The 26,337-nt window shown below is 43.0% G+C and overlaps 1 protein-coding gene across 6 annotated transcripts in view; it reads left to right on the top strand.

Annotated features, from left to right (window-relative positions):
• The window catches only part of PLD5 (phospholipase D family member 5), a 233,624-nt gene that overhangs the window by 182,296 nt on the left and 24,991 nt on the right, over positions 1-26,337 (top strand). For all 6 annotated transcript variants that reach the window (XM_033099760.1, XM_033099763.1, XM_033099761.1 and 3 more), the window contains 2 exons: positions 1,028-1,155; positions 26,116-26,313. In XM_033099760.1, coding sequence (XP_032955651.1) covers positions 1,028-1,155; positions 26,116-26,313 — 326 coding nt within the window. The remainder of the gene's footprint in view (positions 1-1,027; positions 1,156-26,115; positions 26,314-26,337) is intronic.

Below are 26,337 nucleotides of genomic sequence, written 5' to 3' on the forward strand. Positions count from 1 at the left end.
GCTGCATAGGTTACATTTTCTCAAGAATCACAGGTTAAGTCTACAGTGTAAATCACTCCCCTTCCTTTCTGATATCTTGGAATGTATCCTTCTACTTACGATATTATGTCTTCCTCTGGGAATGAAGATCCTGACAATAAAGTGGGCCACCAGAATATATCTTCTTTTTTGATATTGAATATGTAAGACAGAATAGCGTAGTTAATTAAATATATGCATGTAGGTCTTGAATTTTAAAGAAATGGACCTTTAGCAGAAATTTATTTAAATGGCTTTGCATTCAGTGAACTATATGCTCCTTCTGAGAAGTTGTAAGTGCATAGTCCTGAGATGGCAATACATAAGAGCTTGACAATGGATATGGTACATCATACTTAGAACAGGTGGTTAAATTCAGATCTTAAATGCAGGTTGTTTTGTTTGTTTGTTTGTTTTAACAATAGTCTGGGTGACCTAGTTAACCATTCAAAGTTCTGTTATAAGACTTGAATCACTATTGCTTACATTAAGAACTACTGGATAAAGAAAAGCCAGGAAGAGACCAAATCAAAATTAAATAACGAAAGGAAAACAAGGACGTAAAGACAAGTGATAGGATAAAAGATGAAAATAATGGGTAGAAGGTGGCCAATTTCTTGTTGAGGAGAGCTGTAATATAAACATAGCTGATCTTTTGTGGATTCCAAAATTGTATGAAAATTATTCCAGAAGAAGTGGAAGAGAAAGGATGGTACATGTATCTCACCATCTGGATTTGAGTCAGATCTAAGTTGAGAAGCCATACTCTTACCACTATGCAGAGCCTCCTCTGCATCTCTGTAGGAAAAAGCTCCTTTTTTCTCTTTGTATATCTTCTTTTCAAGAACCAAGGAACTCCTCCAGGGCCGTCTGTGCACCAAACTAATGTAAATATTTGGCTTCCTTAAATTCTGATCAATGCAAACGATGAGTATCGCTGCTGGTAGTTGACTGATTGCGAGCTGAGGGCTTTGACACACAGGCTGACGGGATCTTTTTGAACTCCTAGGAGCTGAGGTGACCTATATGAACATGACCGCCTACAACAAGGGCCGGCTGCAGTCCTCCTTCTGGATTGTGGACAAGCAGCACGTGTACATCGGCAGCGCCGGTTTGGACTGGCGATCCCTGGGACAGGTAATCACCATATGATAGTCTTGATTGACAGGGTCTGAAGTTCTGTGCGTTCCTTCTGAATGAGGTTTGAATTATTGCGGTTTCATGATATTTTTCTCCACATTTTAGAGCAAGTTTATTTCCTTTATTTCCTGTTACTCCTTTCGTTAGACAAGGCACAGGTATTCAAGTACTGGTTTCTCTGCTTGAGGATCACTCCTTTGTCTTTGGTTTTTTATTGTTTGTTTTGTAGGAAAGTAGGCTGATCTTTTAAATGTTCTTACTTGATCTGTATAATCGTTTGGACACTATTTCCTTTTGAAATGGATCATCATTGTGAAATGCGCCAATTTCTCCACTTTAAACATGGCAAATGCAGAGTAAGGATAAGTTGCGAGTTATTTCCGATTATTCACCTGAAGCACCAAAGCCATCCTATGTTCTCTCCTTCCTTCTGCGTTCCTCTGTGGTACCTCGTTTCCCTTCATATTATGGAAAAGACCAGAGTTGTCCATGAGTCAGAGGATGAAGGGGGAAAGCTCCAGAACTCAGCTCTCTGTTTCAGAACTTGTCAAGCTTTTTTCCTAAGGACTAGTCAGCACCATCTTATTCATTTAATGTCATTCTCAGTAGAAACTGGAGAATTGCAGCCTCTCCACTGTGGCATGGCATGGAGCTGGGCCCTCCAGGTCTGACTAGAAACATGTTCTTTGACCCGGTCCCATGGCTGGTTTGTTCTCCGCGCCTGCATTGCATTATGAGAGGGGGAGATCAACAGAGGGAAGTTTTTAGATTTCTCCCCTTCAGCTTGAAGATGCCAACAAAGTTATACTTTCAAAAACCTAAGTGGATTATCATGATATTTCTTAAGTATGGAGTAAGTGGAATACAAGGTAAGAAATAAACTTATTTCATAACCCATCAAAAATTCATGGAAAGGAAACTGTTAAACAACAAACTTTAACTTCCATGGCTGAAAGTCTTTTTTAAAGGAAAGGATTTATTAGGCCATTGCTAGCAAGAAAGACCGGGTCCTGGGACATACGGGATCTGAACCACCAGCAGCAGCGCTAGGTGAAAAGACAGGCGCGCCGTCCAACACTTGTTAAATGTTTTTATACATCGAGTTGTGGGGAGAAGGATGTAAGAAGTTCTGAAAGAATTTACATTAGAGGTTGACAAAGGAGGGGGGTTGGAATTAGGGGACGCAGGGCAGTTCTGGCATAGGTGCAGTGTCCACGGAAGAAGTGTTTGCTCCCCTGGATGGGTTGTGGGCAAGTCTGGCCAGTTCATTTAGAAGCGGAGGCTCCTGGGGTTTTATGGCACCTGCTGTCCTATCTTTAGAATAATCTCGGAAACAGCCACCTGGAAATTAATCTGAAGTTCCAACAGACATACAGGAATGTGAGCAGTCTTTTGTTAGCTAATCCAAACTGACTGTTCTGTCTCTTTCTCTCTCTCTTCGGCTGCTGTAATTTAATTTGGAACATCTCAGAATTTTTTTTTCTCATCAAAACCCATGAAGCGCTAAGCACTCTGAACATCACCATAAAGAGAGAGCAGGTGAAGGGTCCTTCTTGCCAGCTGTCCCTGGAGACTGTCCCTGGAGGAGAGCAACCTGGGGTGGGTTGCAGAAAGGCTGCAGGCTTGAATAAAATGTGTATGTTTGTGGGAAACCGTGAAGCCCTCAGTGAGGTCAGGCCACATGGGATTTTCCACATGGACTTCTTTTGCGGAAAGCTGCATCTTTCTGTGTAGCTTTATATAGACTTCATTTGTCATAACTGCCTAAGGGTGGATATTATCTCCATCTTCCAAGTGAAGATAATATTGGAAAAATGGAAGCAGAACCGATAGTATTGTTGCCCTTCTCTCCTGTTAAAATAGTAAAACACTCTCTAACCTGTATAGTAATTAGGCATTTGGAGAAGGTTCTCATAGTCTTTAGATTGATGGTGAAATTGGCGGAGTCTGCATCTTTCACTTGATTCCTGGCAATTTGGGACTCAGGTATGAATCAGCCCAAAGTCGCCATTTTCTCATCTTTCCACTGCTAAACCAAACTCTTCAAAACTAAAATAAATCTCATTTCTATTCTCTATTGTCTTTTCCTCCTGGAAGAGACTATGTTCTTTAATGGGGGTGGAGAGGAGACATAGCTGGGATGTGGGCAGGGTTCAATACTTTTCTGCATGAACATGTAACATCCCATTGGCCCCCTGCGTCTGTATTGAGACTTCTCTTTCAGCAACACCCGCCCTTCCCCTCCTCTCCACACTTGTGCACAAATGCTGTCTCCTCCCTTGTCGACCCTTTCCCCATAGTTTTCCATATTTGGGATCATGTTATTACACTTAATCATCTTAAATTAGTTTTCCTTTCAACTGTGCTTGACTGTGGGATTTTTCTTGGCCGACCTCAGTATGACATAAAACATTGCACAGCAGGACCCATGCATTAGAACAGGTTTTAATTTAAGCAAAGTTGTGTGAGAAGCTAACAATTACATGAATTATAATACATTTTCCAAGGGTCAAATTTAACCTAAATCATCAGCTTTATATTTTGTGAAGTTTTCCGGTGAGAGCAGGTTATCGCTTTATTAGTTATCGCCTTAAATCTATGATAAGTAGGAGAAATAATACAACTAATAATAATAAGAGCTTCAGTGTATTGAGGGGTTTCTCTATACTAGGCATTCTTCTAAACATTTAAAGAGTAAGAACTCATTTAATTTTTACAATAACCCTTTCTTATAAATGTTACTGTCATCACTTTATTTTACAAAGGTGGAAGCTGAGACACACATAAGTAACTTACCCAAGGTCACCTTCCAGGAAACGGCAAAGCTAGAATTAATTCATACCCAGGCGCTCTAGCTCCAAAGCCTTCACTCTTATGTCACTGCTATTAATTTTAAAAAATGAATTACATTTATCAAAAATCATTTTCTTTCATGATCTTGCTGTGATGCTAAGCTATAGATTTCCTCTCTAACACTTTCCTTGAAGAAAAGCTAACACTATTCATCAGAAAAACCCTTCACTCACTCACATCTGATTGCAAACCCATGATGATATTATGACCACAGAATGGCACCTAATGTTGCTCAGGTACTTGAGTTCTGAGAACTCAGCTTAATCTCTGGGTTGAATTGCAAAGGCTAGGACGTCAATTTGTGTGTGCTTCTGTATGCCTCTCTTCCAGAGGTGGGCTGTGTGCTCCTAGAATCCATGGCCACAGGGAGTCCTGTGGGAGGAAAGCGAACACGCCCACAGGCTTTCCCACATAGGGAGCTGGATTTGTGACCCTCAGGAGCTCCTGAAAACATCATGGAGGAAACAAAAAAGATAGCACTAACAAAGCAAACAAAAGACTAGCTAGTGTGTGAAGGAGAAAGAAAAGGGCACAGCAGTCTTCAAACCACAGGGCTCTGGAGGCGTGATTCTAAAGTAGGAGAAGGTGGGAAAGAAAACCTGAAATCATATTTTAAGAAAAAGTTGCTTTTACATTTTTTTTGAACATACCCCCTTAAATGAAGGACTGGCCTGGAGGTGAAGGCAGGGTCCAATAGGTTCGTTGATCACAAGAATCTGGCACCTCTGGAGGTGGGAGATTTTTAAATAAATAATATTTTTACAATAATTAGAACAAAGAGGAATGCCACTTAAACTCTGTTAATGTGTATTTTGGTCTTAGTCCACCTTTATTGTATAAAAGACCTAAAAGGTGTATATTAAAACAGGCCAGCTCTTGGGGTGCACAGGCTCAGGAGCAGTAAGAGGAGTTTCGTCCAGTGACCGCCGGCACCCTGTGCTGGTGGTGGGACCATGTGGCAACCCAGATGGGATGGCACAGCCAGAGGGAACAGTGGGCATTATTTCTAGCATCTGGAGTTGGGCCAACTGAGAGAAGGACCGTACTGTCAGGAGGAAGGAGCAGGGCAGCTGCGATGTGCAATGAGCAGCTGGAGAACCAGCAAAGAGATTGGCTGATATTAATGCTTTTGATCTACTAGCTTGAGCACATGAGTAGTAATAGTTCTTGGCTGACCCTAAAGCTGCTGACTTCATCATAGCTGCTATTTCTGACAATAACCATTTGGTGGAATATTGAGGAGAGCTGCCCCTCCCTCTGCCTCACCAAGATCAGACTCCCTAGTTGAAATCATAGCCTGACATTCGCAATGAGAAAAGATGCCAAGACTTAAAGAGTCTTTGATTCCGTCTTCTTGTCCCCCTTTCTTTCAATGAAAAGAACAAAGAACTGGGGTACAGTCTTGAAGACCCAATGGACATGCCAGTGGGCAGGAGGAGGTTTCTGTTTTTATAGAACATCCTGCTAGCACTGAACTGACATTTTTCTCATAATTGATGAGGTTTGGAAGACATATCTTCGCAACTAGGGAAGTGGTGCCTTGGTAATGCAGGCAACTAGATACCAAGATGAAAATGGAAGCAAAGCAAGGCAAAAGGCAGTTCAACTGCAAATACAACAAAATAATTAATGTTTCTTTTGCAACATGAAAACAAGGAAAAGAAAGAATTGATTCTCCCAATATTGAGTTAGAAGATTACCTGGTCTGCTTAGAAAGGGCATTTTTGTTTGCATATACCAGCTAAAGTAAAGGAAGGAAGGAAGTCCCTGTTTCTTACAAAAGAAATGTATCAGGAGACTGTATTTTCAATAACAAAGTCCTGCTTATTTTCTACAATTTTTAAAGTAACTATTTGGCAGATAATGTTGTTCAAAAGAGGCATAAGTAGGAAATCCTCTTTCCCAATCTCCCATGGGAGACATTCTCACAAAGCCAGTTATTATCTGTGCAATTAAGTGAAGAAATAAGAGCACCATTGCTCTCTTCTGTTTGCCTTTTCCTAAAATGAGATTAGTCAGTAGGTCATTGCCACTTGTTTCCAAAATTTTCCCTCATGGCCTTCCAACACGTGTTCTTAATGGCACGAGAATCTGAAATATCTATAATGGTTCCTTATGTGACATGTCTCGAGATCTCTATCCTGGCCACTTTCTAGATATAATCCATTTGGTTAAAGTCCCTCCTAAAATACGATGCCCAAAATTCAATACGATACTTCAAAAGTGGCCAAGCCATGGGGCTTGTAGTCCTAAGAGCATTATGTTTCTGAAAACATAGGCTAAGTCTAGATTCACTGTTTTGCCAGCCTTGTTATTTTTGTTGTTTGTTACTAAGCTTGATGCTTGGCGATATAGCCTAGTGATGGGAGTCCAACAGGACTGAAATGGCATTTTTTTTCTACCTTTAATGGTTATATGACCCTGGGCAAGTTTTTTTCATTTCTGTGAGCTTCAATCTCTACAACTGAACAAACAATGCAAACCTCGATCAAGTGGGATATTCTAACACATCCTGGCTCTGGACCTGCAACATAGTCACTGCTCAATAAATTGTAGCCTTAGAGTTGATGACAAGTAATCTTTTTTTCTTCCTTGATCGGTTATCTAGATCAATAGGTCAAGAGAATGCCAGAGACTCTAGTTTTTATTTATTGTGTTTGGCAAAGATTTCACAAATCTCCTTAGGTTTGTCCAAAAACACATGGGCTGCCTAACAGCGCAGGAAGGTGGGCAGCAGCACCCAGTGGGTGTGGGCCAGGAGCTGTGTTCCTCTGAGGGGAGGTCTGTCATGTCTTGCCTAGAGCTAGATTCTACATCCTGTGCTGTTCAAAGTTTTTATCAGTGGTGATATATTAAAGGCTGTTGACCATATTCACAAGTAGTGCAAATCTGGGAAAAGAGTTAAACCCAGGTTTTCAGAAACAAAACTTAAAAGAGATTTTAACAAGTTAATCAGACCCATACCAGCAAGAGGAAATTGAACAAGGGTGTGGAAATAAATGAAAACCATCCAGATGAGAATAAGCAAAATCTCTTTGTTCAAAGCTTGCTGTAGGTGGGAGTCAGCCACCATCACTCGTGTTTTGCAGAGACTCAAAGACAGGCAGTGGGGTGGGGAAGCTTCAAAGTGGGAAGAAGAGAAGGCTTCAGGGAACCCTGATTAGGGGCTTCTGGAGTGGGGAAGTTGTAGGCTGGCTAACTAGAAGTGGGGTATAACGTGTGATTAGTTAGAGGTACATGTTTGACTTTCTCCAGTGGTCCTTAATTGGAAGCAGGGCAAAAGGAGAGTTATTATGTCCTGGCCAGGTGGGGGCTCAATGCTACAGGTCTTACTGTTTGGCTTTCTGGGCTGGTTGCTGCAGGTTGTGGGTTAGAGACCTGTTTTTATATACGGTGTGGCCAATGTCCATTTGTATATTCAGTCTCTCACAGATATACAAAACCTTAATGCCCCCGCTCCCACAATCTGCCTCCCCACAGACTGCTTTGAGAATCCCAGGTAGGTGTCTAGATGCCAGTATTGAGAAAGGGATGAGAACCTGACCATGGTTAACTACATGACACCCAGCCCCTGTTTTGGTACTTAGCACACACTAGGTGCTTACATTAGATGCATGAATTAACAGACTAGAGTGTGTTCAATAACCACGTAAGTCTTAAAGCCATACCCTGTGAGAACTGGAATCAGAGACTGGAAATTACTGGAGAAAGGAAGTGCATCAGTGTAAGTGAGAACTTTCTAACCCAAAAGGACAGGCCAACCTTGTGAGACAGTCAGCTCCCTGTCACAGGCAGGGATTCAGAGGAGGAAATGTTCTGGGGACTGAAGATGGTTCGGCATTACTGGACCGTATATTTGAGAGCGGGAAGAGATGGCAGGCATTCAGGTAACTCTGGTTTCTTCATCGGAGCTTGCACACTGTGAGTAAGCACAATCATCATTGTACACAACTTGCTACACAGCAGGAGGAATCAGGACACATCTGCTTCCCCACCTTGACTCAGGGACCACAGTGCAGGTGTGTGTGTGCCCAAGAGCCTGGCACACTCACTCTGTATGGTGGGCTTGGTGACAGAGCGGTGACCTCCTTCAAAGCTGGTCCACACCAGTTCAGTAACATTTCTAACATTGCCCTCGTGAGGGTTGAGAATTTGTTATTCATTATGAAAATAAAATTTTATATGCCTAAAAATACTACTGTAAACCACGGGGTTTGGTTTGGTTTGGTTTTTGATATTGAGACAAAACTCTAATTGGCAAAGCTCATTGACTATATACATACAGATTTTATTTCCTTCAACGAAAGTTTATTAAAAATGTTAACACTGGATTTCTCTGAGGGCTTAGTTAGCCCTCAGAAATGCATTTGTTTTAACAACTGTACTAACAAAGATTCACTTAGGTGAATTTTATTGCCCCATTCTTCTTACTTCATGGCTTTTGTATTTAATTGGAAAAAAAAGTGGAACATATTATCTTGATACAGTGACTTGCGAGAATACTGCTTTTATACCCATAAATCATTCTGAATACGTCAAGTGTTACTGCTCAAGCATCTGTTATTATAATTAGCTGTCACTTCAGTCCTTTGTTGTTGAATTCACCAAAATGTAACTCATATTTTGAAAAACGTTTTCTGAAGTTTAATTCCCACAGCAACTGTGTGCGGAGAACTGGCTCCTTTGCCTGGCCCCACCTTGACATGGACTTTTACCCCACCCACAAACTGCTCGACTGCTTCTCTGTTGTGTTAGTCAAAGCTTAAGAAGTGCCTAAAGACACTCTTTGACTTCTGCGTTGCCTGCGGTGCAAGAGGTGTTTGTTCTAGAAACGGTGGGTCTGAGTTTCATTCTCAGAAGCCTGTGCGGAAATCGTGCTTCGTTAACAAAGCAAGATTAAGATAAACCAAACACCTATGGGTATGGATGTTCGTAGGTTCATTGTTGTGAGTAAGAGCTTTATATTTTTTAGAAATTTCCCCTGAACATTGATCGATTTAGTCTTCACAACAGCCCTGTGTGACACGCGGGACAGGCTTTAGATGTTTCATTTTACAAATCAGGTAACTGTCTCCGAGAGGCCAGCTGAAGAAGGTCCTGGAATTATTCCATCAGTTAGCATCAGAGTTAGGACTGGAACCCAAACTTCTGGTTTTATGTAACACTCCTTTGCCTGTGCTACACTCTTTCTCTTACTTAATAACTGGCTGCATCAGTGGTTCAAATATATAGCAACATCCCACATCTACAGTAATATCCCAAAGATCTAGAAACTGGATATTTGAGAGCATGCTCTAACTGGAATAAAACCAAGAACCGAAAAATATGAAACAGACCCTGCACAGCCAACCTTCCCCAAACTACGCCCTTTTACACCTCTTAGGGTCTTATTCAAGATCTGTTTATACTTCGGCTCACCACAGGTCTAATGAATTTCCAAGCTTTTGCCAGTAAGAAGCCACACGACAGAAGAACAGACAAGTGAGAACTGTCCAGACAAGTGAGAACTGTCCAAGGGGCAGAAGTGAACACTGACCATTAAAAGTAACACATGAGTTTGAAGATTCCCATCTTTATGAACCAATCTGTATGAGCCAGCCGAAAGCCTCACAGCCAGTTCCCCAGGCTCCTGGCCTGCAGGGTGACCCCAACTTTCCCTTTAGAAAAAGGGAAAACAGTCCACTCATTGCCTCCTATTGAGGACACAAGAAATGTGCTTAAACTTTTGAGACACTGATCCATCAAAACAGCTGAAGTCCATAGAACTGTAAACTCTCAGCTCTGGGCAATTTGGATCTCCAAAGCAGCGATGTCCAATAGATACGTACCACAAACCACTGAAGCAAACCACATATGTTATTTAAACGTTTCTAGTAGCCACATGAGAATGTAAGAAGAAATCAAATTAGTCTTAATAATATTTTTTTGTAATGTCATATATCCTACATATTATCATTTCAGTGTGTCCTTAGTATAATATAAAGCTTTTTTCTTTTTTGGAGGTGAGTCTTCAGAATCCAGTGGAACTTTACACTCACAGCTCATCTCAATGCAGACTAGCCACATTTCAAATGCTCAGGAACCACATGTGACTAGTGGCAATCTTGGTAGCACAGGTCTGGAGCATCTCTTTCTCTCTTTAATAGGAAGCAGAATATGTTTTTTTCTAAGTTAATCACAAGCTTAAAGACCTAAGGCTTTTACTTGGAAATGCTAGTTTTCTGTCGGGCAAACAGACCAAGGTCAACTGGAGGGACTAGTCATTGTGACGTCACATCCGCTGCAGTCCAGCGGCCTGCAGTGCTGCATGCTTCTGGACTTCGAAAGCTGCAAAAGCTTTTCATGCCATTCAACACATGGCACTGCCATAAATTACTTATTTTAACTTCCAAATGTATGGATTGGGCTCCGCCTCCTTAGAAAATGAGTTTGATGTTGTTCTCAGAAGTCAAATATTTATCATCTTTATCTGCCAAGAGCTTTTAGCAGGGAACATCTCTGCAACGTGTTTTGCCTGCTGCAAACGTGTCATTTCCCTGCTCCATTATTTTCATTCATTTATTCATTCCTTCATTCAGCAGATTTGTTTAGCATCTACTTTGTGCCAAGCTGTATTGAGTGTGCCAGGGACATAAAGATGCAGAAGCCAGGTTCCTTTTCTTTAAAGAGCTCACATTATACAAAGAAGATAAGCAAGTAAACAAATACCTGGGGTGCCAAAAAAAATGTACACAAGTGGACACTTTGGTCAATGTTGCTCAAGCAGCAGTTCGCTGTCATCAGTAATGTCTGGATGCTGATGGGAACCACTTTGAGCACCTCTTGTATTTACAGAAGTCGAACGTGACTTTATTCATCTTTTGTTATCGGTATATATTGAGCATTACAATTTTAATACCGTTTTTTTTTTCCTTTCTTAAAATGTGTATACAATTTTTTGGCACCCTCTGTATTTATAATACAGTTTGATGCACGTGTAATTCACTCAGACTAGAGGAGGGGTCTGGGTTGGTTTCCTAGAGGAGGTGGTGCCTGAGCTGAACTTGAGGGATACCTGGAGAGGAGCTAAGTGAGGAGAGGGGAGAGAGGTTTTCCTTCACACACAGGTGGGAGAAGACCTGGCTGGCTCAGAGGAAAAGCAGTTATACACGATACCACCTTGAATGGAGGGAGGAGATGGAGAGGTCTTGGGGCCTCGGGTGTCATGCAGAGAAGCATGGACTTAGCATAAAGTTTGTGGAACACTTGGAAGGGTTTTAGGCAGAAGAGTGACGGCTGTGGAGAAATGGATTGGATGGACTACAGACTGGAGTAAGGGATACCACTTAGGAAGCTGTTGCAGAAATGGGGTGGGAGGGGGTGCTGGACAAGATGAGTTCCTGAACCAAGTTCATGGCAGTGAGGAAGGGCAGGAGGGGAGGGACTGGACTCCCCCCCCCCCGGGACTGACTGAACTGCCCCGGTCTGGCTCATTGTCTCTACTTTAGGTTCCTCATTGTCACATTTCAAACCTGAAAGAAGCCCCAGGTTGAGTCAGGGTGATCATGAGGTGAGTCATGAGGTGATCACCTGCTCACCTCATACTTGGAAGAGTGTAACATCATCCCATTGCTGTAAACAAAGCCCCAAACGCACATATGTACATATGTGAGCATGTATGCCGATGTGCACAGAAGAGTCTGGAAAGACACACACCACACTGTTCACAGTGATTGCCTCTGGAGAGGGAGCAGAAGTAGAGGAGGAAGGGCTTCTTGCTCCTCCAAAGACACCCTCACTGCTCCGAAGTATTCCTTTGCAAGTGTATAGTAACCATTTATACTTACATAGAATTATGTTGTAAAATATATTTAATTTTAATTCAGTAGATCAATCATATATAACATAAGCATATACTATATATGCATATACATGTGTACGTGTGTGTGTGACACCGCAGTAGAAGTTTAATCATCCCAATAGGCAATATCTAGGGCCTGCCCCTAGGGTCCTTCATCAAAGACCTTTCTGTGGTCAAAGGGTACAAACTTCCAGTTCCCAGGTGAATGCATTCTGGGGACCTAATGCACAGCATGGTGATATAACAATACTGTACTGTATACGTGGAAGTTGGTAAGAGAGTAGATCTTGGCAACAACAACCACAAAAGTGACTGTGAAGTGATGGGTGCGTCAGCTAACCTTATTTTGTTGATCACGTCATAGTATATACATATATCAGATCATCACGCTATACACCTTAAACTTACAAAATATTATATGTCAATTAGTATATTTCAATAAAGCTAGGGAAAAAAAAACTTCCTAATCTCCTGGGCCCCTAAATAATAAGTGCCACTGTAATGCTGGCCCAGGCCTGACCCCTACTGGGTATCAGTTGTCAATGACTTAGAGATCATCCAGCTACCTCCACGTGGGACTACTCCTCCCCCCATAAAATACTAACTGTGCGAGGACGAGGTTCCGTGGGAATTCTTGTAATGCTTTCATCATGTACAAATGTTTTTCAGATTTGTTCATTAAGTAAAATTTCAAAGATCTTATTTGCCTTGTAGCTACGGTTTCTTCAATCTGGGGGTCAAATTAATTTTAATTCACTTGCATCTGTCTGGGTAATGTTTTTTTCCTTTGGCCAACTTTCACCCCAAACCAAACAAATAACAACAACAGAAATTGTTCAGACCACAGTCACATTCCAGTGTATATCATACTCTATCTCAAAGCCCCACTGGTTCTCATTTATTTCTGCCCATCCTCTCACCTAAGACAAATTCCTATTTCTCCCTCCTCTCTCTTGGCCCTTTGCCCCGTTCACTTGGGTTTCAACCCATCTTTGAGTTACATGTGTTAACTCCTGACTTTTAGTCCTTATTTCTTTATTTCTAAACAAATCCTGGAGCAAATTATAGGATTTATAAATGATTAGACCTCTTCCCTTTATTTCACATTCAGTAATCTCAAATAGCTTTTATCATGGGGAAGGAGAGGAAGACAGATTTTCCTGAATCCCCTGTGGGCCCATCACTGTAGAGGTCCCCAGATGGAATTGTCGTGAAATGTGGGGACACACGGGGCATGGAGGGCCCTGAGAAGCTAGTCCTGGATCCTTCTCTAACTCAGAAATACCTGCCAGACAGCCTCAGAGACTGCATCTAAAACAGATGGGAAACACCATAATTCAGGCAGCCCCAAATGTTTCTATTTTCAAGTTATTTTTAGTTGGCAGTGTCATTTTCTTGGTGTCACTTGGTAGTTACACCCAGCTCCAAGAAAACAGTGAGAGAGATTGCCAAGGAGAAGACGTGTTTCGTCAGTTAAAACATAAGCACCAACGTAGAAGAGGCTGACAAACAGGTGGGTAAGACCGTGGAGCATTTTCTGATGCCCGAAGCCTCCCATAGGACTCTCTAGGTGGGAAAGGGAAAGCCTCGTAGCGCAGGGCTGCTGGGGACAGGCCTTCTCGCAGTGACCAGCCTCCACTCGCACATCTCAAGTGACGGGAGGTTCACGTCCACCTCAGCCCTTTAGTCCTCAGTTTCTCCTTTAATTAGAAAAGTCTTTCCTAATCTTGATCCAAAATCTGCCTCCCAAACCTTCTAGCCGTCAATCCCAGTTCTAAAGCAAACATTCGTATAGGCTCTAGAAAAATTATGACCATATACACTTAAAAACTCGTGGACATTGGGCACCCATCCCGTCAGAGAACAGAAACGTGAGGACCCTGAACCTTGGGGCCAGGCGTTCCTGGGGGGCCCACGGTCAGGCAGAGGAGCTTCTGCTCCACCCTGCGGGTACTATTTCTATATCACCCATGGAGAAGGGCTGCCTTTTCTGTCTAAGTCTAGAAGTTACTGTAAATGGACATAGGAGCCAGTTTAGAGTAATGTTCAAAAGCTTTATTTTGTTTTTGTTTTTCTAAGTCCCTCCACAATTTGTTAGCTCCTGAGAAGATTAAATGTAAGTGAAATGTTTTTACAGCAACTGTCCTGACACTGAAGACTTTTGAAGGATGTTCATTCTGGTCAAATTGTCTACACTTAGTTTATGAAATATTGGGGTGGCCGGTTAGTTCAGTTGCTTAGAGCGTGGTGCTAACAAAATACTTTCTCACACATTAATTTATCTGATCCTCTAATAGCCGGTGAAGGAGACAGTATACGGTCTCTGTTACTCTCCTGGGGCCACAGATATGGGACTCAGATCCAGAAAGAGTAAATGACCAACCCAAGGACATGGTGCTAGCAGGTGGCTAAGCCAAAGTGACTGCTCTGGTCTCCTCTATTGAAAAGGATCCTGGTGTCCTCACACAGGTGACACCCTCAAGAGTGGCCCTTACAATAATGATTGATTGTTCCTATTATCAAACATGATCTACAATGAGTGGACAATGAAGCAGATGCTTCCTCTGCTCCCAGTTCCAGAAGCAGTCCATCTGTGTGGCAGCCCCCAGTTGTGCACCCTTTGCAAGGGGAGCCCTTCTGTGGGGAGATTGCTTTGGCCGTGGCCACCCTCCTTCATGGGATTTCATCTCACTATCTAATAGCTAAGCCTTCAACTTTCCTCTCCCCATCCCAGGGACCCAGCCAAGAAAACCTCCCTGAATTCTCAAACTCTTCCAAAACAGTATCTTTTATAAGAATTTCCAAAAGAGAGAAGCCAGGAAAAAAATTATTTCTACTTTTCTCTACATTGCCTTAATTGATTTGCTTACTCCTTTTACTTATATCATGCTAGACATTAGAGATAAAAATAGACCAAAAAAAAAAAACATCGAAAAACCTGCCTTCAGTGAGCTGACAGTCGGGTGGGAAAGTCAGACCATAAATCAGATAAACAAAGAACTAAAGTAAGTACAGTGCTGGATGCTGAGAGGAGCCAATAGGTGTTGTGACAAGTGGTAATGGTGGAGGAAGGTAATGGGAGACTTAGAATTTCCAGAAGAATAAATGACGTGCAGAAGGGCTGGAGGGGCGGGAGGGACCTCAAGCACCCTCCCTTCTCTTCTTTTACCTCCCTGAGATTCTGCAGTCCACACCCCATCCCCTCCTGTTCAAGCACTTCAGCATCCTTGGTATTTTAAGTCACACATTTAACTGCCTTTTCTATTCCTCTAACCATTCCGGTCCCTATTCCACAGCCTAGACTGAAAACTACCATCCTCTCCCACTTGCCTAGTTTCTTAGGAGCTTTTGCCTGCTCTGGAAGAACTTGTTCCCCAAACATGACCCAGTAGTGCAGGGATTTGTAAGTTTCATTTTTCTTCCTGAAGACATGCTTCTTGGAACTTTGGTTAAAACTGCAACGCAGGCTTTAATCAGAGTGATGAGTATCTGAATTACACAGATCACTCTGGCCTCTGCATGGAGAAAGGACAGGCACGGAAATGAGGAGTGCCCAGGAAGGAGACACTCGCCGGCATGGCAGCAGTGGACATGAGGCAAAGAGAATGGGTGTGCAACCTGCCTCGGAGGCAGAGTCGAAAGACCTGCTGACATGGCCTGCTGGGGCTGGGGAAAGGAACGTGGACAGCCACCAGCGACAGTGATGTCAGCTCCTCAGGTGAGGACACAGGGTGGCAGGCACCGGTTACGCCATTGTATTTTTAAGATACCTAGACAGAATCCAAGAGGCCATGTCAACCAGGCAGTTCAATATGCAGGCTTGGAGCTCAAAGAGGAGATCAGTGTTAAGATACAAACCTGTGACTCGTGCCCATGTCATTTCCAGGTGTTTCTGTGAAGGCATTAGAGGGGGTGAGTCTCTTTCTCTCTCAGTCTTTCTGTTACCTTTCCCCTCCGGCTCTCTGCTCTATCACTCCCCATCCCAAACTCATTTTGCCTCAGTCGTTCCTTCCTTTCCTCCTCACTATTTCTCTGCGTCTCTGTCACTCTCTTTTACTCTTTTTCTTTCGGAATATCCATGTTAAGCCTGCATTTTCTCCTTCCTGTCTACTGATTTTGCTTAAGTTCCTGCATCCAGCCCTCTCATCCTCACCTGTCTCGCAACTCTTCTCTCTCCCCTCTTTTTTCCACCCATATCTGGGTTTGTTTCTTTCTCCGTAGCGGACTGTTTCTCTCCTTTCCTCCTTTAAAAACACCTCTTTCAACTTGCTTGAATGTGTAAATCAACTACATTTTTCAGTTTCCAAAAATTCTCGTTTTAAAAAGCAAGTGAGTTGGATGTTTATAGTTCCGCCAGGGAAAAAGGTTAACACAATTCATCATGCCTTGAGGATTTTCCCAAGGTCCATGGCTACTGATTAAATTAGGAGGAGCCCTTGACTGGCACCACTGGGTGTTCATTTGATTATTGCTGGTGCATGTTACTCCAATCTCTTGTCCTGTGCACTTTCCCTTTGGTCACGTCATGTGTCCCCTTTTTCCTTAGGAAGTTCACAGATTGCATGTCAGACCAGATCCAAAGCATTTCACAGGGCTACTCAGATTACACCCTGAGAACCCAACAGAGAACAAAGTTCATGATTGTCTTGTTCCTAAGTTACTAATACAATTGCTGGTTGGCTTCCTTGTACTAAAGTGTCCTCTGGATTCTGTAACTACACACATAAATAGCCATCTTCTGTCTTTTAATTTTTTTTGGGTAAAAACTAAGTTTCCACTCACTGGATGTATATGGAATGAATGTTTGTGGTGTGCAAGACGCTCTGTTTGTTCTAGCACAAAGATTTATAGACCATGGTCTTGACCTTGGGGTGCACTGACACTGTGAAGGACCCTGTAATAGGGACATAGACAGAATTCGAGGGAGCACAGTGAAGGATGAAATGCCCTGTGCTGCCTGGGGGACCAGACAGCTTCACAGAGAGGTGACAATTCAGTTGAATCTTCACAACCCACTGAATCTCTATAGCTTATGGGCCCCACATATCTCTCTGACCTCAGCCTCCTCTCTTTCCTTCTCATCTACCACATTCCTGAGACACTGGCCTTCTCTCTGTTCTCTGAACACACCACACTGGCTCCCCTTCTCGGGGTCTGGCGTTTGCCTCTCCTGTTGGGATAGTTCTTCTCCCCTGTCTTCCATCATTTAATCGTGTGCTCAAGGCCACCCGTCAAAGCAGCTATCCCCAACCTTCCCACCTTATCTAGCCAGACACTCTTTATCACATCTCCCAATGTTTTCCTCTTAGCACACGTCAGTGCCTGAAACGATCTCACGCAGTTGTTCATTGCTTGTCTACCGCCTCGAGAATTAAACTCCATGAGGATAGTGACTTTCTCTTGTTCAACAGCATATCCCCAAGTACCTAGGACACATAGCAGGTACCAATAAATACTCGTTGACAGACCACTGCCCACTCCAGCCCAGTCTAGAGAGACCCCTACAGTTCTATAGCCCGATCCTATGTCTGTCACTGCATGCTCACCATAGGCCGTGTCCAACCAACCCAGGTCTCTTCTCAGTTTGTTTGTATCAAATTAACGTTTCTGATTATAAAGAACGTTTTTCTTTTCATCTGGCAATCCAGCCAGGATCTGTATTTGGAAACACTCGACAACCAGTTTCAGTTTCTCCATGTCCCTGAAGGTTGCAAACTAGTAGCTCCTTTACAACTTCTCATAATTCAGACTGGCACCTTGGATCTGTCTGAATTATGAAGTATTTCTGCCAAACCATATCAAAATAGCCAGATACTGCGTACCCAGGAACCCACTGCTCCCTGCGAGCCGCGCACTCCGCAGGATTCCGTCGGGGCCCATCCCGGACCACGCTGCTGTGGCCAGCTGGACCCCGCCGGCTGCTCTCATCGTTTGGATCCTCAGCCTCTCTCTCCCTTCAGTCTTCCCTTGATGATCACACCCACTGCCTCAATTTCAAATCTTATCTCTCTGCAATGATGTCTTCTATCTAAACATCTATAGGTTCAAATTCTTTCCCAACTCGAGATACAATTTGCAAACATAAACGTCTCCCGTTATTCCACCATGAAGCCTTATCTCTGTCTTAAAAATAAACAGGGCTGCTCCTTCTCCTTTCCCTGCCCTAACAGCTCCTGTCCCAATTCTCATGATTCACTTGTTAGCTACTTCATCCGAAAACATCTTTAACTTCTCCCTCCCCACTCCCTCCTTTCCCTCTCCCTCCTTCTCTGTCCCTCTCTTTCTTCCGCTTCCCATCCCGTGCACCCAGTGGGTTTCCAAGTGATGAAGATTCAGTCTTTACTATGCATCGCACAAGTGTAGTCACCTATGCATCTCTGTGACCCTGACGTGTGCCCTCAACGGTCTGTCCTGGGACTGATGAGCCCACAGTGACGTCTTTCTGCTCTGGCCCCTCCCTGTTGTCATTAATTCTCCACACACAGTTTCATGTTCCTAAGTTAGTCATACCTCTCCAGCACTCAGAAACCTCCAGTGACTCTGTCGCATCTTCCTTGTGTCACCTGTATGTTGCCTTCATTTTAAGTTGTTTGTGAGTTTTTTTGTTTCTCAACTTTCCCTCCTGAAGGGCAGTGACTGCACCTTATTTTTTAAAATTCTTTATAGAATATAGAATAATGCCTAACACATAGCATATGATCAGCCAGCATATTAAGACTGAATTCATATTTTATTGAAAATACTTGCATAATCCATCACAGGGTATCTGCCAAGGAAACTGATCATATCGCTTTTTCCTCTGCACTCTGGGTTCTGATGCGGCTAATGAATTGGAATGGTCACCAAGCACCTATTTAGAGTAATCACTCTGAGCTGTGCTGGCAGATGCTGGCTCCACAACCTTCACCAAGAAGCCACAGGGGTCTAGGGACTTCTGGAACACTGTCAACACGCAAGCACACCAACCTGTGTAGCTTTTCCATTCTTTCCAATTAAAAAAATAAATAAATAAATAAAGGGAGAAGACTCTCAAGTTAAATTTAAAATGCCATCCTTAAAAAACAAAAAGGCAGAGAAGCTTTTTCTTCTAGTTTCAATTCAGTGATCTAGTCAGTGTACTTACGTTAGAAAATAAACAGAGAGACTCATTAAAGTTCTAATTAAGGAAGTTAAGAGACCCTTACGGGGCCCATGAACAGGAGTGTGACAAATGAGCGCTTTCCCTTCTGTAATATCTCTATGCCCCAGGCAAGCTTTGTGGAACGGTCTTATTGATGTGTCTTATCTGTAAATGAAGCAGACTCTTGTTTATGGCCACCTAGAAAATAGCGGCTGTTATTTTTTGCCCTCCTACCCCTAAATCGAAATTACGAAAAGAACATGCAGTAGTCACTGTTTGTTTTATTAATGTTCTTCGTCATAATTCTCCTAAATAATACATGCATCTAATTATTCCATTGGACAAGTTTCCCATCTGATGTACTGATAATTGCTTTTTCCCGGCCTCTTTCCCCGTCTCAGTCTTTAGTTCCTCGGTTTCTGGAAGCGCCCGGCCTGCGGTCGGTCCATTGCATTTGGCAAATGAAGCATTAGTCTGCATGGTAGTAAGGTGGGGCTGGGCTGCTTGATTTTATGGGGCCAGTTTATTTATTTCAGGACACACCAATGAATGTATGTGTTCCCGGGTGGGTTTCCAATGACAGCAACGTGGGCAGCCGGCCGTCTCAGTGAGTGACCGTTGCTCACATCTTCAGTCACTGTTTCTTGGAAGGTGATGCTGAGTAACTCAGTGAAGCTACTTTGCTTAACAAGCCGGATAGAAGTTGAAGAAAAAAAGGTGGGAATTAGGAGAGGGAGTCCTGGGGTCTTGTAAGGAAGTGCTCGCAGGCCACCCTGGGTTGTAACTTTTGAATCACATCTGTGGACGGTTGCCTTTCATCTCAGGAACCCATTTCTCCTGTCCCATATCAAAAATAGCAAAATCCTTGTTGACGTAGGAACATCCAAACCTATAGGAAAATTTTATTAGAGTTTGTTTAAGCCAAACTGAAGACATGCCCAGAAGCACGATCTCAATGAACTGAGAAAATGCCCCAGAGCATGACAGTTTTGCAGTGCTTTTCATGCATTTGAAATCAAAATGGGGGCCCTGAGGAAGGTTACATGAAATCCATTGGTGGTAGATTTAGGAAGCAGAGGAAAAAGCAGGGTGGGGAAAGCTCTATGATTGGATAAAAGTAAGGAGAAACCCATACTTCTTTTACATTGGTGGGTGCAGGAGAGTTAACGTTTGATGTTTACAGTAAATAGGGATGGCAACAAGATCATGTGTTCCTTGAGGGGTCTGGAAAAGAGGATTACTCCTCGGTTCAAAGCTCTGTTAACCTAGATGCACAGGAACAACTGGACAGGGCTGGCTTAAAGCAAAGATTAACGTTTTACTAAGGAGTTATTGGCCTGGGGTGTGAATAGTGCCTGGCGGATACTAGACTGCCCAGTGAGGAATTTGTGAGCAGATCGCCCTGTGAGGTTACTTGCTGTCGCCAAGCTTGTCAGGCCTCTCATGTGGCCCCCTGAGCTTGTCACATTTACCATATAGGCCCTCTTTTGTTCACGTACTTAAATGCTTCTTGACCTTTTGTATGCAGTCTCACACTTTTCTGACATCCTTGCTTTTCTTTTGACAGTGCAATGGGATTTGAGTCTCAGCAGTGGAGAGTAAGTCGTTTCAGACTTCATAGATACAGAGAACAGTTTGATGGTTGCCAGGTTGGGGTGGGAGGTTGCAGGGGTGGGTGAAAAAGAGGAAGGGATTAAGAAGCACAAATTGTTACAAAGCAGTCATGGGGATATAAAGTACAATATAGGGGACATAGTCAATAATATGGTAATAACTCTGTATGGTGTCAGATAGGTACTAGATTTATTGGGGTGATAGATGGGAGGGGAGTTGGGGGCAAGGTGCAAAATGTGAAGGAATTAAGAAGTATAAATTGGTAGTTATAAACTAGTCATGGGGATGTAAAGTAAAACATAGGGAATATAGTCAATGATATGGTAATAACTATGTATAGTGCCAGGTGGATACTAGACTAGTCAGAGGGATCATTTCTTAAATTTTATATATATATGTCTAACCACTGTGCTGTACACCTGAAATTAATATAAAATAATATTGAATGTCAACTATATTTGAAAAATTAAAGGGGGGGAAGATGAAGAGGAATACAAAAACAAAACAACCCTCCAGAAATCAGACAGATGGTGATCAAACTCTCAGCTTTGTCACTGATAGAGCCAGAATGGAAAATAAAGTTTAGATGTGTGGTCAAAATTAGGCCTCCTACTATTTTGCCCAGATTTGAACGTGCCCAAGACGAAGTCATATCTGCAGGCTGCTCCTGTGAATGCCCCGAAGACCATGCATAACAGGGGTCCCATAGAGTAGAGTGGAGCTGAACGGCTCCTGTCGCTTAGTGGTGTCGTAGCCATTGGAAGGTGGTAGCTCAAAGCATTACTCACACGGGTGGTGATTCTGGTGTAAACAGACCTACTGCACTGCCAGTTGTATAAAAGTGTGGCACATACAATTATGCATAGTACCTACTACCTGATAGTGATAATAAGTAACTATATTACTGGTTTAACTATTGATTATACTATACTTTTTATCGTTATTTTAATGTATTCTTCCTACACATAAAAAAAAAGTGTGCCGTAAAACAGGCAGCCATGTTCTACTGGCGGCAGCCTCCTACATCTCCTGTTTACCTCATCTCGTGACTGCATCCTTTTCTCTTGTGCTTGATTTAAAATCATGTTGTTTTGTACGGTAACGTGCTGTACAGGCTCGTAGCCTAGGAGCAATAGACTGCACCATACAGCCTGGGTGTGCAGTAGGCTGTACCATCTCGGTTTGTGTCAGTGCCTCTGGGACGTTCGCACAATGACAAAACCACCTAACAATGCATTTCTTAGAAGGTCTCCCCGTCGTTAAGCAGCACGTGACTTTGTTTAATTATCACACAACACTATGAGTATTATTGTTACCCCCACTTGACAGAAAGGTTAAGGAACTTGTTAGTTACAGGCGCAGAAGGTCAAGAAACTTGCCCAAAGTGACACTGAAGAAGGGAGCAGAACTAGAATTGGAGCCTGAGTCCATCTCTGTCCACTAAGGCAGATAGACTCTCTGGAAGGCCAGTAGTTACACTCATGACTGCAGATCAGAGGAGTCTCCTTTCACCATTCTGAGATGTTTCTAGAGCTACATGGACAGGGAGGAAATAAGAACCAATGGGGTTAAGCGTATAGGTGCAACATTTCTTTTTAAAAAGCTAGTTATCTCCGGCCCTGGCTGTTCCCACTGTCATGGGATAAGTAAAGCGGGAGCCAGACTTCTGATGAGGGCATCACAGAGGAGGAGAAATCTAGTCAGCTCCTCCTGCTGTGAAGTACAAGGAATGAATCAGGAGGAACAGAATAGACAGGGGTCAACACATTTCTCTGGGTCCTTTTTTTTCTGAAAATTTTCAAGGCCTCTCTGCACTTCAGGGTCTCTCTGAAAGCCAACTTGGAAGCTGAATTAGTTTTATGAATTATAATCTACAAAGGAAAACCCACTGAGTTATATCCACGTGCCCCTTCTTCCCACTGTTAGATGACTTGGCTGCAAAGAAAAGTAACACAAGATTTACACATTTGGTATTTTCTTACAACAAAGATTTTCTCTACCTCTCTGGTTTCCTTATTATTTCATCTTTGCATGAATAAGAAGCTAAATGGTAATAGTTACATTACTGTTAATATCCTGGTGCTTAAGTAGGGCCAGGTGTTTATTTTATAGTCCTCAAAGGTAGATATAATCACTTAGGTCTGGCCGAATATTTTGTCAAAGGAAAGTAGATCCTTGGAGCGTTTTGGAAAGGATATCAGATAACAGTGAACTGAACTGACGCTGGGATGATCTCAGCTTCCTCACTACTCATTAAGAAGAGAAGGCAGAAAGCGGGCATGACAGGAGGTGGCATTTTAGAATCACTTTCAGCTCTTCTAAACTAGCAGGATAAAATTAAAGTACTCCGAAAAATAACTGAAATGCGTTTCCAATCTGTTTTATCCCATTGCTCTCTCAGCCCCATTCCTTTAAGATTCCATCAACATTTTCCAAAGTCAGATGCCAAACAAATAGTAGTCCTTTGGAGAGCTTTCAGGTCCTTATAAAAGATGATGGATGGATGGATGGATGGATGGATGGATGGATGGATGGATGAAAGGGAGGAAGGGGAAAAAAAAAAACACCCCTCATTCATCCTACACATGAACCTTGTGTGGGTTCATTTTATCAATAAGGCACAGCCTGATGGGGCGAAGGAACCCAGGACTTGAAATCACAGGACATTATTCTGTGATTTTGTGAAGTCACTTTCCCTTTTCAGTCCTCAGTGTCCTTAATTTGAAATAAGGTTGAACTAGCTGTTCCCCAAAGTTCGCACATTCTCCTCTCTCTTCAATTAGTCATGTTCCTTCTGGCAAGCATTATTATTCTCACTTGGTAACAAAGAAACTAAGACATCAAGAAGTTGAGTGGTATAGACCACCCCCCGTGGGAGTGAAGGGGCCAGAGCATACAACTCGGAGCAGCAGGCGCCTTTGAGCAGCTAAGATTCAATTCTTTATTTTCTATTCCCAGTAACAAAGATTTCACCTTGAGGGCAGAAACAAAATCAAGTTAGAGCTCCTGGTAATTAAATTTCCTGCAGTAACTCAGAATATAAATTAGCAGCTAACTGGATGCATGGTAGTTGCTCAGAGTTGCAGGTTCTTTTGTCTTTGTCAAGAAAATTAAAGAAATGCTTGTTCACATTTCTATAAAATCATGAAAACTGGACATTTGTAAATGATAATTGAGTTAAGCTAACTGTAGTTAAGATAATTGGTATTAATCATTTTGAATTACAGCAAAGGACCCAGCTAATGGCTCTTCTCTCATCATTCTGCTTTGAAACCAAAACTACTACTATAAATAGAAATTCCAGGGCAGCAGAAATGAGGGCACACATACAGTGGGACTAGGCCCCCACCTACAGAGCAGGGCTCTGTGGTATTATGGGTGCTCCGCTTTGTAAATAATTCTTCCTCCCAAAAATGAAATATTAAACTAGTCTTTGAGTATCATAATCCCAGCTTCCCTGCTCAGTGGCTGTGCACTTGGGCAAATCCCTTAATCTCTGTATACCTCAATTTCCTTCCCTGTGAAATGGGTTGTTGTGAGGTTTATGTGAATGCAATCCTGTGACGCATTTAGAACATACCTGGTACACAGCAAGCACTCAGATAAATTAGTAACCCTGCTACTGTTATTTCTCCCTACACAGTAGGGCCACAGCATCTCCTGGATTGTGTCAAACTCAAGTTTTAAATAAAATCATTCCCCTTAGAACAGCTTCTTGGCCAGGTACTCCAGGCTGTTGAGGTCCCAAGCCTCTCTTAGTTCCATGGGTCCATCACTGACACGTAACACCCCTTTTGTGGAAAAGACAGTCTTTTCCTAAGAATAATTATCTTCCAAAGAATCAGTAGCTGATAAATCTCCAGCGTTTTCAAGATTATTTTCTTCAGATGGTTGGACCATTCAATCGCCTGTCAATAGTGTGACTGAAATGAAAAGTCAGGGTGTCCCATCAGGATTCACAGCGGGTGTGTGCCTGGCATTTGGCTTGCGTGTGGCTGGGCTGCCCTGAGCAGCCCACCAGCCGGCAGCAGGCGGATACCTGGCATGGAAAGGTCTGTCTTACTGGTAAGGCAACTTAGAGTGACTCAGCTTATCAACCAATCAATCAATCAATCACTTTAGTTTTGGTCCTTTTACAGTCCAGACATGGAGCCTCTTCGGAAGCCCACATTGGTGCTGTTTTCCCCACTGCCAGCATTTTACGAAGATTTGTTCATACACCTGTCCTGAATTTTTGCTCTGGCAAAAAATCTACAAAATGAAAGCCAGTTTCTTTTTCTTCATCTTCAGTCGACACCAGCCAGAACCAAATATGAAAAATTAGAGTCGGGCTTGAGTCGTGCTGAGGTTGAGAGAAAGGTACTCAGAGGCAGTGTAATTCCGTTGACCTCTCTAGAGGGCCATGGCTTCTCCCACCACCTTCAGATCCCGCCACTGTAATGTTGACACTGAGCAGAACATGTCCAGGACTGCGGGTAAAAGCTCACAGGAAACAGCTTACACAACAGCAGGAAATGTGCTGGGATGTTCATAAACACGCTGCCCTCCATCATCTGGTCACCCGAAAAGGGACCAATGTCACTCGGAATCATGGTGCCGCTAGAGAAGGATTTTGATTTTATGCTTCCAGTTTTTAAAGAATTGGTTACCAGATTCCCAGATTAAAATGTGTGATGCTGTACATTCCAAGACAGGGTATACCAGATGCAGAGACCGAACACGGAGCAACCCTGACCGTGTCCCAGGAGCAGCTCTTGGCCTTAGGTTTTCCTGCCAGGGAACTTCCTGTTCCGAACACCTAGTCCTTCCCCCTACACTGCGACTTAGGGTAGAATAACAGCATGCTGAGTGCATTAGTCTCCAGGACTGGGAAAGCATATATTCCTGCTCTTTAGGCCCCCAAGTTTGTGGTAATTTGTGATGGCAGCCCTAGGAAACTAAGACAGTATGCCTCACTGACTTTTCTCTCGGCACTAGGTCAGGTAGATAGAATGTTTATCCCCATTTTACCCAAAAATTAGAAAATACTTTGTGTTCCCTGATTTGACCCCCACTACCATCCCTTAAGGTAGACCCAGGATCTTGACGCGTTACAAATGAGGAGATTGAAACTTATCTACTAGATCTGGTTGGTTAACTGTCCTGGACTTCAGGCTACATCTTTGGCCTCCAGGTCATTTTTGGGTTTTTTTCTTCTTCCTGAGGATGACCCCAGGCAAGGCCAGCCCCCTGGACAAGGTAACCATGCCTGGGTCTGGCAGACAAGGAAGCATTTCAGGGAGTCCCTAGTCCTATGGAACAGCTTCTTCCGTGGGAAGCAAGTGTCAGCCCCGCCCCAACTCCCACTCCAGACAAAGGACCTGGTTACAAAGCTAAACCAAGACAAAGTTGAGAAACCCTGAAATGCCACAGGCTTCCTTGGAGAAGACAATGTGGCAGCACTCAACCGCTTCATTCTGGTGCATTGTTTTTCTCTGAAACTAACCATCGGATGCACATGGCATTGATGCTTTCAATTTTAATTTCACAGATGAAAGAACTCGGGGTCATCTTCTACAACTGCAGCTGCCTGGTCCTAGATTTGCAAAGGATATTCGCTTTATATAGCTCTTTGAAATTCAAGAGCCGAGTCCCTCAGACCTGGTCCAAGAGGCTGTATGGCGTCTATGACAATGAAAAGAAATTGCAACTTCAGTTGAATGAAACCAAATCTCAAGCATTCGTGTCGGTGAGTTGTTCCCTTTTTCCTCCT

This window comes from Rhinolophus ferrumequinum, chromosome 27 (genome assembly GCF_004115265.2).
Source record: "Rhinolophus ferrumequinum isolate MPI-CBG mRhiFer1 chromosome 27, mRhiFer1_v1.p, whole genome shotgun sequence".
Classification (NCBI taxonomy): domain Eukaryota; kingdom Metazoa; phylum Chordata; class Mammalia; order Chiroptera; family Rhinolophidae; genus Rhinolophus; species Rhinolophus ferrumequinum.